The 15867-nt window shown below is 37.5% G+C and overlaps 1 protein-coding gene across 1 annotated transcript in view; it reads left to right on the forward strand.

The window, feature by feature from the left end:
• The window catches only part of GRB14 (growth factor receptor-bound protein 14), a 74964-nt gene that overhangs the window by 17237 nt on the left and 41860 nt on the right, over window positions 1-15867 (forward strand). The window contains exon 2 of the mRNA XM_011947083.1: window positions 1113-1269. Coding sequence (XP_011802473.1) covers window positions 1113-1269 — 157 coding nt within the window. The remainder of the gene's footprint in view (window positions 1-1112; window positions 1270-15867) is intronic.

The raw sequence follows: 15867 nt of genomic DNA on the forward strand, positions 1-15867 counted from the left end.
AATTAAACTGCTTCTAAAAAAGTTAAAAAAATAAAGCAGCAAAGGGCCTGAATAGACATTTTTCCAAAGAAGACATAAAAATGGCTAACAGGTATATGAAAAGGTGGTCAACATCACCAATCATCAGGTAAATGCAAATCAAAAGCATTATGAGATATCACTTCATACCCATTAGGATGGCTGTCATCAAAAAGACAAGAGGTAACAAGTATTGGTGAAAGTGTAGAAAAAAGAGAACGCTAGTACACTGTTAGTGAGAATGTGTATTGATACAGTCATTCTGAAAAACAGTATGGATATTTGTAAAGAAATTAAAAATAGAACTGCCATATATGACACAGCAGTCCCTCTCGGCTACACACCCAAAGGAGTTTAAGTCAGCATGTCACAGAGATGCCTGCACTCCCATGTTCATTGCAGCATTATTCACAATAGCTAAGATAGGGAAAAAACTTAAGTACCATGTCCCATTGATGGGTGTATATTTGAGCTTATATACGTAATTTATTGTATATTTGCATTACACACACATACACACACATGCAGATACATACAAGGGAATACTATTCAGCCTTAAAAAATAATGTGCTGCCATTTGCTACAACATGGATGAACCAGAGGACATTATGCTTAGTGAAATAAGTCCTTTTTTCTTTTCTAACAGAAAGAAAAATATTGCATGATCTCAGATGTGTAGTCTAAAAATAAATCAAATATGCAGAGATAGAGAACAAAACAGTGGCTACCAAGGGCAGTGGGGGGGTGGAGGGAAATGAGGAGATGTAGATCAAGGATACAAAGTAGCAGATGTGTGGGATGAATACATCTAGAGCTCTAATGTACAAAATGAGAACTATAATTCATAATAATGTATTGACTTTGGAATTTTGAGAAATGAGTAGATTTTAGCTGCTCTTGCCACACTTGCAAGAAAATGGGTAACTATGTGAGGTGATAGACATATTAATTTGTTTTACTATGTAACCATTTTGCTATTTATTTATATATATATCTCATAACATCATGTTGTATACTTTAAATATACACAATACAATTTTTCAAAAACACAAACAGGAATATTTTAGCTCTTTTTCTTATTTCTACCTACACAGGTGATTAAAGTATACAGTGAAGATGAAACCAGCAGGGCTTTAGATGTACCCAGTGACATAACGGCTCGAGATGTTTGTCAGCTGTTGATCCTGAAGAATCATTACATTGATGACCACAGCTGGACCCTTTTTGAGCACCTGCCTCACATAGGTATAGGTAAGGATACAGAGTTATTGTCTCACATCATTGCTTTTCTATTTCTCGTTCAGCTCCCTCTTGAACACCAGTAATTCTTAGATTTGGTCTTTTGAGGTAATGTTCTATATCTTATAGGTGATCTCAGTTCCTTTTCATTCTTTTTTCTTTTTTTCCTTCTGATCATGTATTTTCAGATAGCCAACTCATTGATGTTTTCCTCTGCTTGATCCATTCTGCTGTTGAGAGCCTCTAATGAATTTTTCAGATCAGAGAATGTATTTCTCAGGTTCACAATTTGTTGTACTTTAAAAAAAAATCAATCTCGTTGTTAAATTTATCTTATAAATATCTGAATTGATTTGATCAATTTTATCCTGGCAATCACTGAATTTCCTGAAAGGTGCTATTTTAAATTCTTGGTCAGAGCTCACATATTGCTGTCTTGCTAGGGTCATTTACTGGTTCCTTGTGTCTGTTTGGAGAGATCGTGGTTCCCTGTTTGCTGCTGTTTTTGTGGATGTGTGTCTATATCTTTGCACTGAAGGATTAGTTATTTATTCGAGCCTTCTTTGCCTGGCTTCTTTTGTTTTTTTATTGGATATATTCCTTAGAGGTTTTTACCGATAGGTCATTGCCTTCTTTTTGGCTCTAGATGGCGCCTTAAGCCTAGGTTTGCCTTGGCTCTAGTAAAGGTCAGAGCACTGCACTTTCCAAATGGGAGAGGTTCCCAAAGGGGATATCCCAACACTGCGGGACAGCTGGCTAGGGGCCCATGGCCAGGGGACCTGTGGGATGAACCTCCTGCCGTGTGGTGCTGCTGAACAGCCACTCTGATTTGGTGTCTCCTTTGGCTGGGTTGCAGAGCAGAGTTTCTGGGGCTGGGAATGGTTGTCTTGCCTCCTTTTTTTTTGTCTCTGCCTGTCCTCAGGGATATTTCTCCCATCAGGCAATCACAATGCTTCCTATGATGAAGACAGAGACACATCTCCTGCCAGGGAACCCAAGATGGTGGGGTAGGAGGTTGTCCACCTAAATCTCACTTTTTCTGGTGTAAACACAGTGAGTTGGGGGAAAGTTTTTCACAAGCTTGTGGGAGGGGCATCGTGGTGGATACTGAAGTTTGATTCTCTTACCGTCTGGAGTTTTTCTTCACTTTTCTGTTGCCCATGGAACTGTCTCATCTTCATATTTGAGTTCTGGGATACTTCTGGGGAAAATCTCAATGCTGTTTATTTGGTTTTGGTTTTCTGTTGGGGAGAATGAAGCCAGTGGCTTCTTTGCCATTATTTTTCAGAAAGTCCTGCTTTTCTGTTTATTTTAGTATAGATCCTATGGTGAAGATTTTCTTCAGAGGTACAAAAATAGAAAAGAATTATGAATAGTCATTTCTTTATTCTTTTTATTTTTTGTTATTTGTAGTTACAAGAGAAAGAAAGTAGCACAAAGTGGAAACAAGGATAGAAATTTTATAATTTACACACCCCTCTACATTTAAAGAATGATCTATGGGAATTTCAGAGCTAAAACAGATCCAATTGATGGAAGAATACATTTCATAATAATTTTTATTAGCACAATGCAAAGTGTTTGAGATGTTTTTTAAAAAAATAAGCTGTCATTTGGACCACGATTTGAGTCCATTGTAGCACAGACAGGTACAAGTATCCATAGCAGTGATTCTCTTTATGGGAGTGTAGACCCTAAACTTTTCTTGAAGAAATAAGTAAGTCCTTCACATTTTAAAGTCATAAACACAAGGAGTAGCCTTTAAAAATGTTTTATTTGGAAAGGCATCTCTATTATGAAGTGTGAAGGGTTTTAAAAAATTCTTTTAATATGTTGTAAAGAATTTGTTCTACTAGAGTGAGACAGGATTTGGCAACAGTTTTGTCCGCTGATTTTTTATTTTTATAGATTTGTTTTCAAAACATGTTTACATATAAGTAGATGAGACAGGAAGGAGTTTGTTATGGCGATGCCATTTGATTCTTTGAACTCTTTATTAGTTTCCTGTGGTTGCTGTTCCAAATTACCACAAACCTAGTTTAAAGCAACAGAAATTTATTCTCACACTTTTGGAGGCCAGAAGACTGAAATCCGTATCACTGGGTTGAAATCAAGGTGTTGTCAGGGATGTGTGTCCCCTGGAAGCCCTAATTTCTTGCCTCTTCCAGCCCTGGTGGCTGCCAGCATTTATTGGCTTGTGGCTGCATCACCTAATCTCTGCCACTGTGGTCACATTGCTTTTTGCTCTTCTGTCTGTGTCAAGTCTCTCTCTTTCTTATGAAGGCGGTAACATTTTGGGCCCACCCAGATAATTCAGGATGATCTCCATTTCAAGATCCTTAATTTAATACTGTCTGCAAATTTTTTTTTTCCATGTGACATTCACAGGTTCTAGGAATTAAGATGTGGTTTTCTTTTGGGGACTATAGTTCAGCCTGCCACAAACTTCATTGCATTATATGTTTAACAACTTTCAGTAAGGAATCATCAAAAGCATTTTAAATAATTTATCAGTGACTGCTCCATTAATTGCTTCAATTTGTTCAGACTTGTGAAAGAATTTTGTACATAGTCATTGGAGTCATTTACTTTCTAGCATAGCTGCCAATATATAAAGTCATCCCCTTGTTTGATGCATTCGAATTTATGCCTCAGAGCAATGTGCCAATGTAAGGTTCTGTTCAAATGAATAGCCTTTCTCTTATGAAATGGAATTAAAAATGATTTTGGCAGGAAAGGTGTGTTCTTAGAAGGATTCATTTTTTAAAGATCTGGGAAGTGGTTTTTCTGAACACTACCTGCATTCCCTGAACCACTTAGAAAATGTTTGTACTTCTGATTTGATAACGGGCGTTCTGGGACATGCCAGAACCTCATGAAGGGGACAGAGTGAGGCCTGTGGAGAGGAAGCTAGAATTGTTCCGCCGTCTCTTCAGTTGATAGCTGATGAGCTACAATAGTGCAACTGATTTTGACAGCTCAGCCTAGATAGTTATCAACCTTCCAAGGACGCTTGCTTCTAAAGATATGTCATACTGGCCAATACGACTTGTTGCCTCATCTTCTGGGACAGAAAAGGCTCACTATATATTTTCTTCATGGACGTTTGTGACTAGTTTAACTTCTATTCATGATAATTAATCTCCTAGAAGTATGGTATTAATTCTTAATAGATATCTGCCCTATTCCAAGCGATTTCATTTAGCTCCTAATTAGCATTGTATATTATTACAGTATTTTATATTCTTAAGTTTTTCTTTCGTGGGGACTTAAAATTTTTTTTCCTTATAGTCACTACCACTTATCTCTAACAAATAGCTTTGCAGTTCAGTAATAAAAATCTGCTCTGTAAATCAAGAAGTGTTTTTCACTGAAAACACTGTAAATTATTTATATTAAGGAATAAAATGTATAGGTCTTTTGATGCAAAAGCTTAAAATGGAACATTGGGAATTAATTTGATCCACATATTAAATTTAAACTTTTAGGCATCAAATAGTAATAGAAGTTTATTTCTTTATTACTGTATTTTCTGGAAACTGCTGAAATAAAATCAAAGATAATGAGCATATTCTCATGACTTCATCAACCATGCATTAGACCAAAGCTCATGAGAAAGAATTTTATTTCCAGAGCCTTCTTGTATTTTTTTTTTCCTTTGGTTTTTCACTCAGATTATATATTTAAACAGAACAATTGAAAACATTATTTCTACCACAATACTAACATGTATTAGATTTAATAGCTTCCAGTTCTTTACTGATGTAACAGGAGAGTAATCACTATTGAGGTAGTGTCATTTTCCTCAGCACAAAATATAAACAGATTTGTCTTTAAAATGTTTTTTGTTTTAGTTTTGCCTTTTTGCATAGTGTATTATAATCTTGCAATATCTATTCAGTCTAATAGTGGTAGGAAGTAAAATGTTCAATTTAATTTGCCTATTTAAATGAATGGATAGAATACAGTGTTTTTTTTCTCCTTAAATGTGATATGCAGCTGCAGATGCTCTTTGCTAACAGAATAAACCACTGATGTCTTTACTGCAAGTCTTCTGTGAGTGCTACTGATGTAAAGAACCAAAGGATGAACTATTTTCCAGAACTTTAGTGATCAGCCAGTCAGCTCTACGTATTGTTTAAGAAACATTCTTACACTCTTTTTGTCCAAAATGATGAATTTTCAATAAAATTCAGTTTGGTTTTCTGTTCCTGTGTTAACTTGCTTAGGATAATGCCCTTATTGAATAGGGAGTCCAGCATCAATGATGGCTGTAGGAGTGTGGCTTTATTTCTTTTTATTTAGGACATGACTTTATTCTTTTTTTAATGGCTTCATAGTATTCCATGATTTATATGTACCCTTTTTTTTTTTTTTTTTTCTGAGACAGAGTCTCACTCTGTCACCCAGGCTGGAGTACAGTGGCATGATCTTAGCTCACTGCAACCTCCGTCTCCCGGGCTCAAGCAACTTCCGTCTCCCGGGCTCAAGCTATTCTTGTGCATCAGCCTCCAGAGTAGCTGGGATTGCAGGCACATGATACCACACCCAGCATTTTTTTTTTTTTTTTTAAGTAGAGATGGGGTTTCACCATGTTGGCCAGGCTTGTCTTCAACTCCTGAGGTCAGGTGATCCACCCACCTTGACCTCCCAAAGTGCTAGGATTACAGGTGTGAGCCGCCATGCCTGGCCTGTATGTACTGCATTTTCTTTATCCAGTCCACTGTTACTGATTCTGTGTCTTTGCTATTGTGAATAGTGCTGCAGTGAACATACGAGTGCAGGTGTCTTTTTATTTATTTTGGATATATGCCCAGTAATGGGATCGCTGGATTGAATGGTAATTCTTTTTAAATTTTTGAGAAATCTCCAAACTGCTTTCCACAGTGGCTGAACTAATTTACATTCCACCAGCAGTGTATAAGCTTTCCCTTTTCTCTGCAGCCTTGCCAATATCTGCTGTTTTTTAACTTTTTGATAATAACCATTCTGACTGGTGGGAGATGGTATCTCATTGTAGTTTTGATTTGCATTCCTCTGATGATTAGTGATGTGGAGGAATTTTTCATGTTTGTTGGCTACTTGTGTGTCTTCTTTTAAGAAGTATCTGTTCATGTCCTTCACCACTTTGTAATGGGGTTGTTTTTTGTTTGTTGAATTGCGTAAGTTCCTTATAGATTCTAGACATTAGGCCTTTGTCAGATGCATAGTTTGCAAATATTTTCTCCCATTCTGTAGGTTGTCTGTTTAATCTGTTGATAGTTTCCTTTACTGTGCAGAAGCTCTTTAGTTTAATTAGGTTCCACTTGTCTATTTTTGTTTTTGTTGCAATTGCTTTCAAGGACATAGTCATAAATTCTTCCTCAAGGCTGATGTCCGGAATGGTGTTTCCTAGGTTTTGTTCCAGGATTCTTATAGCTTGAGGTTTTTAATCTTTTAAATCTTTAATCCGTCTTGAGTTAATTTTTGTATGTGGTACAAGGTAGGGGTCCACTTTCATTCTTCTGTATATGGCTAGCTAATTTTCCCAACACCATTTATTAAATAGGGAGTCCCCTCCTTGTTGCTTATTTTTGTCAACTTTGTCAAAGATCAGATGGCTGTAGGAGTATGGCTTTATTTCTGGGTTCTCTGTTCTGTTGCATTGGTCAATATGTCTGTTTTTGTACAGGTATCATGCTGTTTTGATTACTGTAGAATTATAATATGGTTTGAAGTGGGGTAATGTGACCCTTCCAGCTTTGTTCCTTTGCTCAGGATTATTTTGGCTACTTGGTCTCTTTTTGGGTTCCGTATTAAGTGGAAGCTAAACATTGGATACTCATGGACGTAGAGATGGCAACAATAGACACTGGGGGCTACTAGAGGAGGAAGAGGTGGAAGGAAGGGTTGAAAAAGTAACAGTCAAGTACTGTGCTCACTTTCTGGGTGACAGGTTCGATTGTATCCAAACCTCAGCATCACACAGTATACCCATGTTAAAAACCTGCATATGTGTGTATGTATTTCTTGAATTTGAATAAAAGTTGAAATTATAAAAAATAAATAAATAGAATTGTAAAGGGAAGGGCATAGTATCTATTTATTTATATTTAAATTAATTATTTTTTTTTTAGAGACAGGATCTCACTCTTTTGCCTGAGGTGAAGTGCACTGGTGGAGTCATGGCTCACTGCAGCCTCAGATTCCTGGACTCAAACAATCCTCCAGCTTCAGCCTCTATTATTATTATTATTACTATTATTATTATTATTATTATTATTATTATTTTGACATGGAGTTTCACTCTTGACACCCAGGCTGGAGTGCCATGGCGCAATCTTGGCTCCCTGTACCCTTCGTCTCCCAAGTTCAAGTGATTCTCCTGCCTCAGCCTCCCAAGTAGCTCAGATTACAGGCACCCACCACCATGCCCAGCTAATTTTTATATTTTTTAAACTAGAGTCAGGGTTTCACCATGTTGGCCAGGCTGGTCTCGAACTCCTGACCTAAGGTGAACCACCTCGCCTCGGCCTCCCAAAGTACCTGGATTATAGGCGTGAGCCACCACGCCCGGCCTATTATTTTAAAAAATATTTTAAATACAAAAATAATCTAGCTCATTGTAAATAACTGAAAAAAAGATATCATGAAGTAAACAAAATTATTCATAATTTCAACTCTGAGATAACTAATGTTAACATTTTTTAAAGCTCTTTAATCAGTTTCTCTACTTTAACATAGTTGCTATATGTATTAATTCTTAGAGCCTACCTTCTTTTTTTTTCTTTTGTGCACTTAAAATATATCTTGAGTATTTATAGTTTTTTACTTGTCATTTTACAGATTTCACAAAAATCAGTGACTCCTCTTGCCTTCTCTGGCTATGTTCCCCAAACAATTTAGCAAATTAGCAAATATTTATTGACAATTTTGTACCAAGCCTATATTTTGTTGTAGATTCTGGGGATGCAGTATGAGCAAAACAGACAAAAAGTATTGCCCTTATGAGTTTGCATTTTCATTGGGAGAGAGACAGGAAACAAGGCCTAATATTTGTTACCCCATAGGAGATGATAAGCTCTGGGGAGGGAGGGCAGGAGGAAAGGGGGAGAGTGAGTGCTAGAGCAGAAGGGAGATGTACTTTATTTTTTATTTATTTATTTTGAGACGGAGTCTCGCTCTGTTGCCCAGGCTGAAATGCAGTGGTGCAATCTCGGCTCACTGCAACCTCCACCCCCTGGGTTCAAGCGATTCTCCTGCCTCAGCCTCCCGAGTAGCTGGGATTACAGGTGCCTACTACCTCGCCCAGCTAATTTTTGTATTTTTAGTAGAGATGGAGTTTCACCATCTTGGCCAGGCTTGGTCTTGAACTCCTGACCTCGTGATCCACCCACCTTGGCCTCCCAAAGTCCTGGGATTACAGATATGAGCCACCGCACCTGGCTGGGAGATGCACTTTAAAGAGGTATCAGGGAAAGCCTCCCTGACTGGGTAATGTTTGAGTAGAGAAATGAAGCACACAGCAGGCAGGCTGTGCAATTAAATGGAAGATTATTCTGGACAGAGGGAACAGCAGGTGGAAAGGCCTGGACGTGGCAGTGTGCTTGTGTTCAGGAAGCAGCCTCGGGGCCATTGCACCTGGAGTGGAGTCAATGAAGTTGAAGGTAATGGGAGAGGACTTCATGGAGCTGCCCCAGGACCAGATCATGTAGGGTCTCATAGGCCAGGAAGTGGGCCTGGCATTTACACTGAGTGAGAGAAAAAGCAAAGGGAGGTCTTTGAGTCAGAGAAGAATATGATGTGATTTAGTTTTAAAAGTATACTACTAAGGAGGCCAGAATGCAAGATTTGACCTTTTATTTTGCTTTTCCATCAGACTACCTGTGGCTCCCTGAAATGATCCCCACCTATCTGTCATTTCTACTGGCTGTACATGCCCTCATTGTATCATCTTCACATGTGGTCTATGTGTTTATGAGATTTAGTGTTTGTGAGATCCTGAGGCCTCATAGGTAAGGATATTTTAACTTATAGGATAGATGAGAGTTGAGGGTTTTCTGCACTGTAGCTCACTTTTAGTGACCAAGATAAGCTTAGACCAGTTTCAGAGACATTCCGAGTTGTGAATGCATATGCTACTATAATTGCTTCTCATCTGTCTAAACTGTATCACAAACTACTAAAAGCAGAAGGGGGAATACTTAACATTCAAAAGTGGTACGTTCCTGAACCTGAAGTCTTAATTTCAGAGTTACGTTTTCTGTGGCAAAGGACACTTTAATCTCATTAATTTTTTTTTCCCTCTGTCACCCAGGCTGGAGTGCAGTGTGTGATCTTGGCTTACTGCCACTTCCACCTGCCAGCTTCAAGTGATTCTTATGCTACAGACTCCTGAGTAGCTGGGATTACAGGCGTGCACCATCGTGCCTGGCTAATTTTTGTATTTTTAGTAGAGATGGGGTTTTCACTATGTTGGCCAGGTTGGTCTTGAACTCCTGACCTCAAGTGATCCATCTGCCTTGGCCTCCCAAAGCGCTGGGATTACAGGCGTGAGCCACCGCGCCTGGCCATTATTAGTATTTTTAATACAAATGCATATGTGTGATAGCTACTACTAGTGTGCATAGAGTACGTATTTTAATATCTATTTACATACAGGAATACAAAGATCTAGATTCTGTCAGATTCTGTAATCTGCATTTTCCCACTGAAGCAAGTTGGTTTCTTCCCACCACAATATTTCAAGCAAATGTTCCTGAGATTCTGTGGTCGGTTTGCCTCTGTCTCACTCTACATCTCTCTCAGGAATGCTGTCATTTAAATTATTAACCACCAAGAAAACCCGCGTAAACGTTCCTAACCCAGATAGTAATGAAATTACTGAGATTGAACCGAGCCAACTGAGTTCACTTTATAGCAGAGCCAGATATTTATTTTGGCTGAGCAAGAGAATCATGCTAAAAATTACCTGTTTTTGAATTTGCACAAAACATGAATTGTATAATAATATTATGTTTGGAACTTTGAATGCAACATCCATGTTTCATATCCTCCACCTGTAATTATTAATATATGCTGCTGAGAATTTTAATATATGCTGCTGAGTCAATCATTGAAGACAACTAAATATCTTGATTTTGTTATGAATCTCTGAATGTCCTGATTTTGGATCATATTATTATATGGTTCTACTTGTACACACACTTTGATAGACATTCAATTTAAAATGTCAGCATATCAACAAATATTTCTGCTTTCCTGATGTAGTAAACCAAGTTTTGCAACTGGTGTGGTTCGCTTCACAGCCACTGGATGTCACTATAGTTCCCCAGATGGAATCCTCTCTGCTGTTACAACATCAGTGTAAGAGTAGGGTGGGGGAAAAACTTCAGCTTCAAGTCCTCTGAAACTTAATGGGATCCATGTTTGTCTTGCTCCCATTTTGATTCCTAATTGAAGCCATGGTATGAAGCAGTGGCAATTAACACAATACCTCAAGCGCATACCTACAGACTCCTCGGGAAGAGGAATTAATTGTATTTTAGTATCTTTGCTAGGGACAGCTGAGATTTCCATTGTGAATATCATTGTGGAGTGGCTTTAATAAGCAAAATGAATGACTGGAGGCTCTTAATGAAACCAGTTTAATGTGTGCAGCTATGCCCACGTGATCGCCTTAAGACAGAAGCAATGCACAGTGACAATGAGGGAATGCTTCACAGCCTCCTGCTTGGAAGCTGCTCCTTCACTCTTTTTTCTTTTTTAACAAAGGAAGTACAAGTGTTTTTCCTGTTCTGGAGCTGATATGTAGTAGGACTTTCTGTGCAGTTTATAACATACCAGCCATCAGAGTTGTGACCACCCTCGTCACAGCAGAAGTCATTGTGAAACCTTTGGGACATGTGGCACTGTGCTTCTTTCCATAAAGAGGATCATGTGCCCTGACCCCCTGGGCTTTGAGGAGACATGGTGTCCTGGTAGCATGCACAGACCAGACATGGGCAATATTTAACTAGCAAAAATGGGAAGTGCCTATAACTAAATCTGCTTCTGATTCAGCTGATTTTTCCTTCTACATATTCTCATAGCCTCAGCTACATGAATTCAGGTCCTGGCATCTCTCCCCTCAGCTATTATGTTAGCCTCACAACTGGTCCTCCTGCCTCTGGTAGTACTAACATTATCCATCTAAATGCAGACCTGATTCTTTTTGCATTTGGGTGCAAGGTCCTCTGTGGGACTTGTAGCATCTTGTGACCTGCCTACCCTTCATAGCTGCAGCCTTAATGTCTCACCCCTCCCTCCTTTTAGTTTATATGCTAGAGAACTGCCTGCAGATGCCTGCATACACTACAGTTTCTACTCAGTTTTCTTGTTTATGCTGTTAAGAGTCACAGGAAACCCTTTCCTGTCCATCTTTACTTGGCTAACTGCTGTTCATCTTTCAGGGCTTAGTTATTTTAATTAAAAATGGAAGGAAAGTAAAATGTCAGCCTTTTCTTAAAAATACTTATGATAATAAAGATGAAAACTCTCAACTGTCCAAGATGACTGATAGGTAACCTAGTGCCACAGTCCTGGGAGAGTGGAGAGAGAAAAGCAGTTGGAGGCATCCCATGCTCAGCCTTGTGAAGTAGAGTCACCCTTTCCATCTGACAGTAGGCCGGGAGACACATCCGCCTCTTACACATGCCTGGCTGCTGGGTGCAAACTGCTGCCGCTGCTCCAGGGCTGTTGCTTGAGATGATCAGGATGCTTGCTGCCACCACCCGTACTCATACATCCCTTGGGAAATTGCAAATCCTGAAAGCAACAGAGAGCTGCAGGAGGCCCTAAGAGTGTTAGTGATGAATTGTGTTTCCACAGGACATACTGTATAGGTAGGTGTGAGAAACAAGCAGTGTGGACAAGATTTAGATACAAGGTTGTTCAAAGTAGATTGTTTACAATACCAATTAACTGGAGAAGTTAAAACCTAACAGTATAAAAGGAGAATGTTATAAATGACAGTACATCCAAGGATGTAATTGTTTTATTTTTTTTATTCTTTTATTCTTCCTTTGAAGACTGATGTGGGTAAATGTAACGTTGTGGTGATGATTGAATATAATCAGTGTATAAACATATGTTTTCTAATATTATAAAAAGCATATACACATACACTCATATAGAGCAAGAGAAAAAGACAAGAAAGGAATATATTGAAAGGTTAGGTGCTTATTCCTGATTGACAGGTTCAAAGATGTATTGTGATTGTAAGTTATCTTTATTTGCAAAATTTTCTTTAATGGAATGTATTATTTTAATAATCAGAAAAAAAGAAATAAACACAATTTTTAAAACTTTGAAAGAGATTTTTAAAGCCTTAGCTCAGACATCTTTCTGAAGTCCCAAGTTGGACAAAATACACATCTTCTTTGCTGCTGTAACATTTTCTACGACTATTTTAATGGTGATCATATTATTAAAATTAGACAGTAATTCCATGGAGCCAGGACTCTCTATACACATGCATCTTTGTAACCCGGGGTCTGAGACAAATAAACGTGGTTTGAACTAAGTCATGCTAAACTGTAAGGCATTTATATCAAAAAATTAAAAGGATGGATTACAAAGTATATAGAAGGAATAGGCTTGGAAAAGAAGCCAAAGAAATCACATGCCGTGCTCAGATAGAATTTACTCTGAGTCCTTAAAGAATGCCGTGAGAACCTTCAAATTAATGGAAACTGCCTGTAAGCTCTTCAGATATTTACCCAGTCAACTCAAGACCATATATATGCAGGCATTTTGTGGAAAAACAAGGCTGTCTCTGAATATAAGTTGCAATGGTTGGGTCTGAGTTAATTGGAGACTATTTCCCCTTGCAGAAGAATGAACTGCAGGGCCTTTATAGCCATCAAGCTGAAGTGTCACAATTTTCCTATTATTGCACTTGGGGAGTTGAATGTGTCTGATGGCAATTTTCCGGGGGATCCTGCTGGTATTAAGTAGTATTCTTAGGTTAAGGAATCTTTTAGAAAGTGAGCTGCGTTTTATTCTTTGCTTCTCTAGTTTTTGTTTTGCTTGGCCAGAGAGTGTTCATTTTTATCTGAAAATAAGATTGACAAAATGTATGTAGTTTCTACGCAGCATAGAGAAGTACAAGGACCATTTGTCTCCTGGAGTTTCCTGTAAAAAAGGTATTCAAAAAATTGTTTTCTGAGCGAATTAGAGGTAAAAGCCACTTTTGTTTCTTCTCTTATCAAGTGAGAGAAGAGTAGGGACTCAGGTTTCTATTTGAGCTCCACGCTGTACTTGGCAATAGATTCAGCAAAGAAATCCAGGCAGAAGGTCACAGGTGAGCACTTTCCATTCTTGGAGGATTGAGGTTTTTGAAAAGACTTTGATGTTAAATCAACAGTTTCAGAAGAAACTTCTTGCTTTCTTCTTCTTTTTTTCTTTTTCTTTTTTAAAAGAAAGAGTTTCTGAAAATTTGAAAATAGAATTACATGTAGTTATCATTATTTGGTAATATTTATTTTTATTACCACAAGACCTCACTGACCTATTAGAAACAAAAAATACAACTTAAGGCAATATGAAATTTTTGGTTTTGTTTTGAAAAAGCTTTTAAAATGCTTTTGAAGCTTTTCTTTGTTTTTCCTTCTTCTTGATTGCTATGTTGAAGTAATTTAAGAGGGCTTCCCTCTTGTTTTTCTACCTACGTATGAGTGGTAGTTGACAATTGTAATTTACTTTCCAGTGCCCAAAAAATAAGTCAGAAAGTTTTATTTTAAATAGATTTGTATCTGTAAAGTTTTAATAACATGTTTTATTATAGCATTTTGGATGGATTTTATGAAGTTTTAAAAATAAAGTATTTAAAATAATAATTTTGAATTCATGTGATTCCTACCTGTGGTCTTTTCTCAAATGGTAACTCAAAAAGTACCTGAGTTCATTCTGGGTTTTGAACATTGCAGCAAAGAACCCCTAGTTGTATAATTAGCATTTTTCCTTTTGATATTTGAAATATATGATAAATAACTTAGTAGGATTACTTAGTTGGTTAAAATTTGCTTGGTAGGAGAAGGTGCATAGAAAGTTTAATAAGACCTTTTGGTTTAGTGTTTTGTTTTGTTTGCCCTTTTCTTAGGTCTTGGTAATGACGTTTTTTGGCTAGACCGAGGCAAATGAAAGTTGGTTTTCAGCAACATTTCACCTCCTTTTGCAGCATTTTTATTTTCTTCTCGGAGTAATCCATCTAGTTATCTTGCATCTTCCTGTTGAATATTCTGTCTACTAGGACCTGTATTTAGTCAGATATCTGCATTGAAAAAAGAAATGCTAATTTTATGTGAGATGTGATTAATTGATACTCAATTTTGCCTCCCGGGGTTATTTGGATTACTGTAACATTAATCCTTTAACATAATGAGATTGGTTGGGGGAAGGTACAATGCATCCAAATTGGGATGGTGATATATACATTTAAAAAGAATATGTAATATAATCTCTAAAAATCAGATTCTATAATAAGAAAATTATATCTTCATTACCAGGCTAGTATATAAGGTAAAAAAACTATAGCTGCATTCAATCCTCTTGACTTTTATTAGCTTCCTTAATATGTTATCTGAATTTTTGATAGAACAGTACTAGAAATCTTTTTTGAAGGAATGGAATGTATGTCTTTGGCTTTCTCACATACTCTGTTTTTTGATGGCTTTTTAAAAGACGTATTTTTCTTAAGATTACCAGATTAGTTTCTTAGTGCTAGTAATTACATTATGTAAATACTTGGTTTTATAGTTCTGTGACATTTTCTGCAAATCTTTTATCCTTTATTTTATTTTTTCAAGATTGGTCTTCTGGTTTTTATTTGCATGTGGTCAACAAAACCCCTGACTAGATTCCACTTCTCGGTAACCATACATGTTACACTAGTTCTTTTTTTATATTTAGCCTCCTGAGTAGCTGGGATTATGGGCATGAGCCACTGAACCTACTTAGTTCTTTAGTTACACATTTGTCATAGCTGTTCAAATGTAGTTTGATTTTTCAACCTTTTTTGTTTTATTTTCTTTTTTGATGCAGTCCAAATTCAAATGATTTGTATTTTCATGGAAAGTGAAGATTGACATAATTTGAAATCTTGCCCATGACCGTTTTGTCCCGTACACTTAAAATGTGATTTACTTGCAGTTAATTAGCAAATATTTATTGAATACCTTTCAAAATAAAAGAATTGGAAGCAACTAAGGTAGAGAATGGCAGGAGCATGAAAGAGCAATTTTAGTTGATATAGACAGAATGTGCAGGATATAAATAGATCCAGCAAAGGTGATAGGGAATATCCCTTGGGTGAGAACTTCCATGAAGTTGAAGCAATGTGTGCAGGGAAAAGAACATCAACTTGGGCTCAGACATGTGGTTGTCATTCACCCTGGGCACTTGGGACCTATAAATGGGGGCACTTGGGACCTACACTATCCAGTTACCATCTAGCTCCCTCACAGTCTCCACTCCACCAGTTTCCTTCAATAACTCTTTAACTCTGCCTCCTTTCCCAGAGGGCAGAGGGTGGGTCCATACGCTATTCTGAACCTCTGTTTCTATCTGTAAAAATGGAACTATAACTTGCTT

The sequence above is a fragment of the Colobus angolensis genome, unplaced genomic scaffold (genome assembly GCF_000951035.1).
Source record: "Colobus angolensis palliatus isolate OR3802 unplaced genomic scaffold, Cang.pa_1.0 Scaffold259, whole genome shotgun sequence".
NCBI lineage: Eukaryota > Metazoa > Chordata > Mammalia > Primates > Cercopithecidae > Colobus > Colobus angolensis.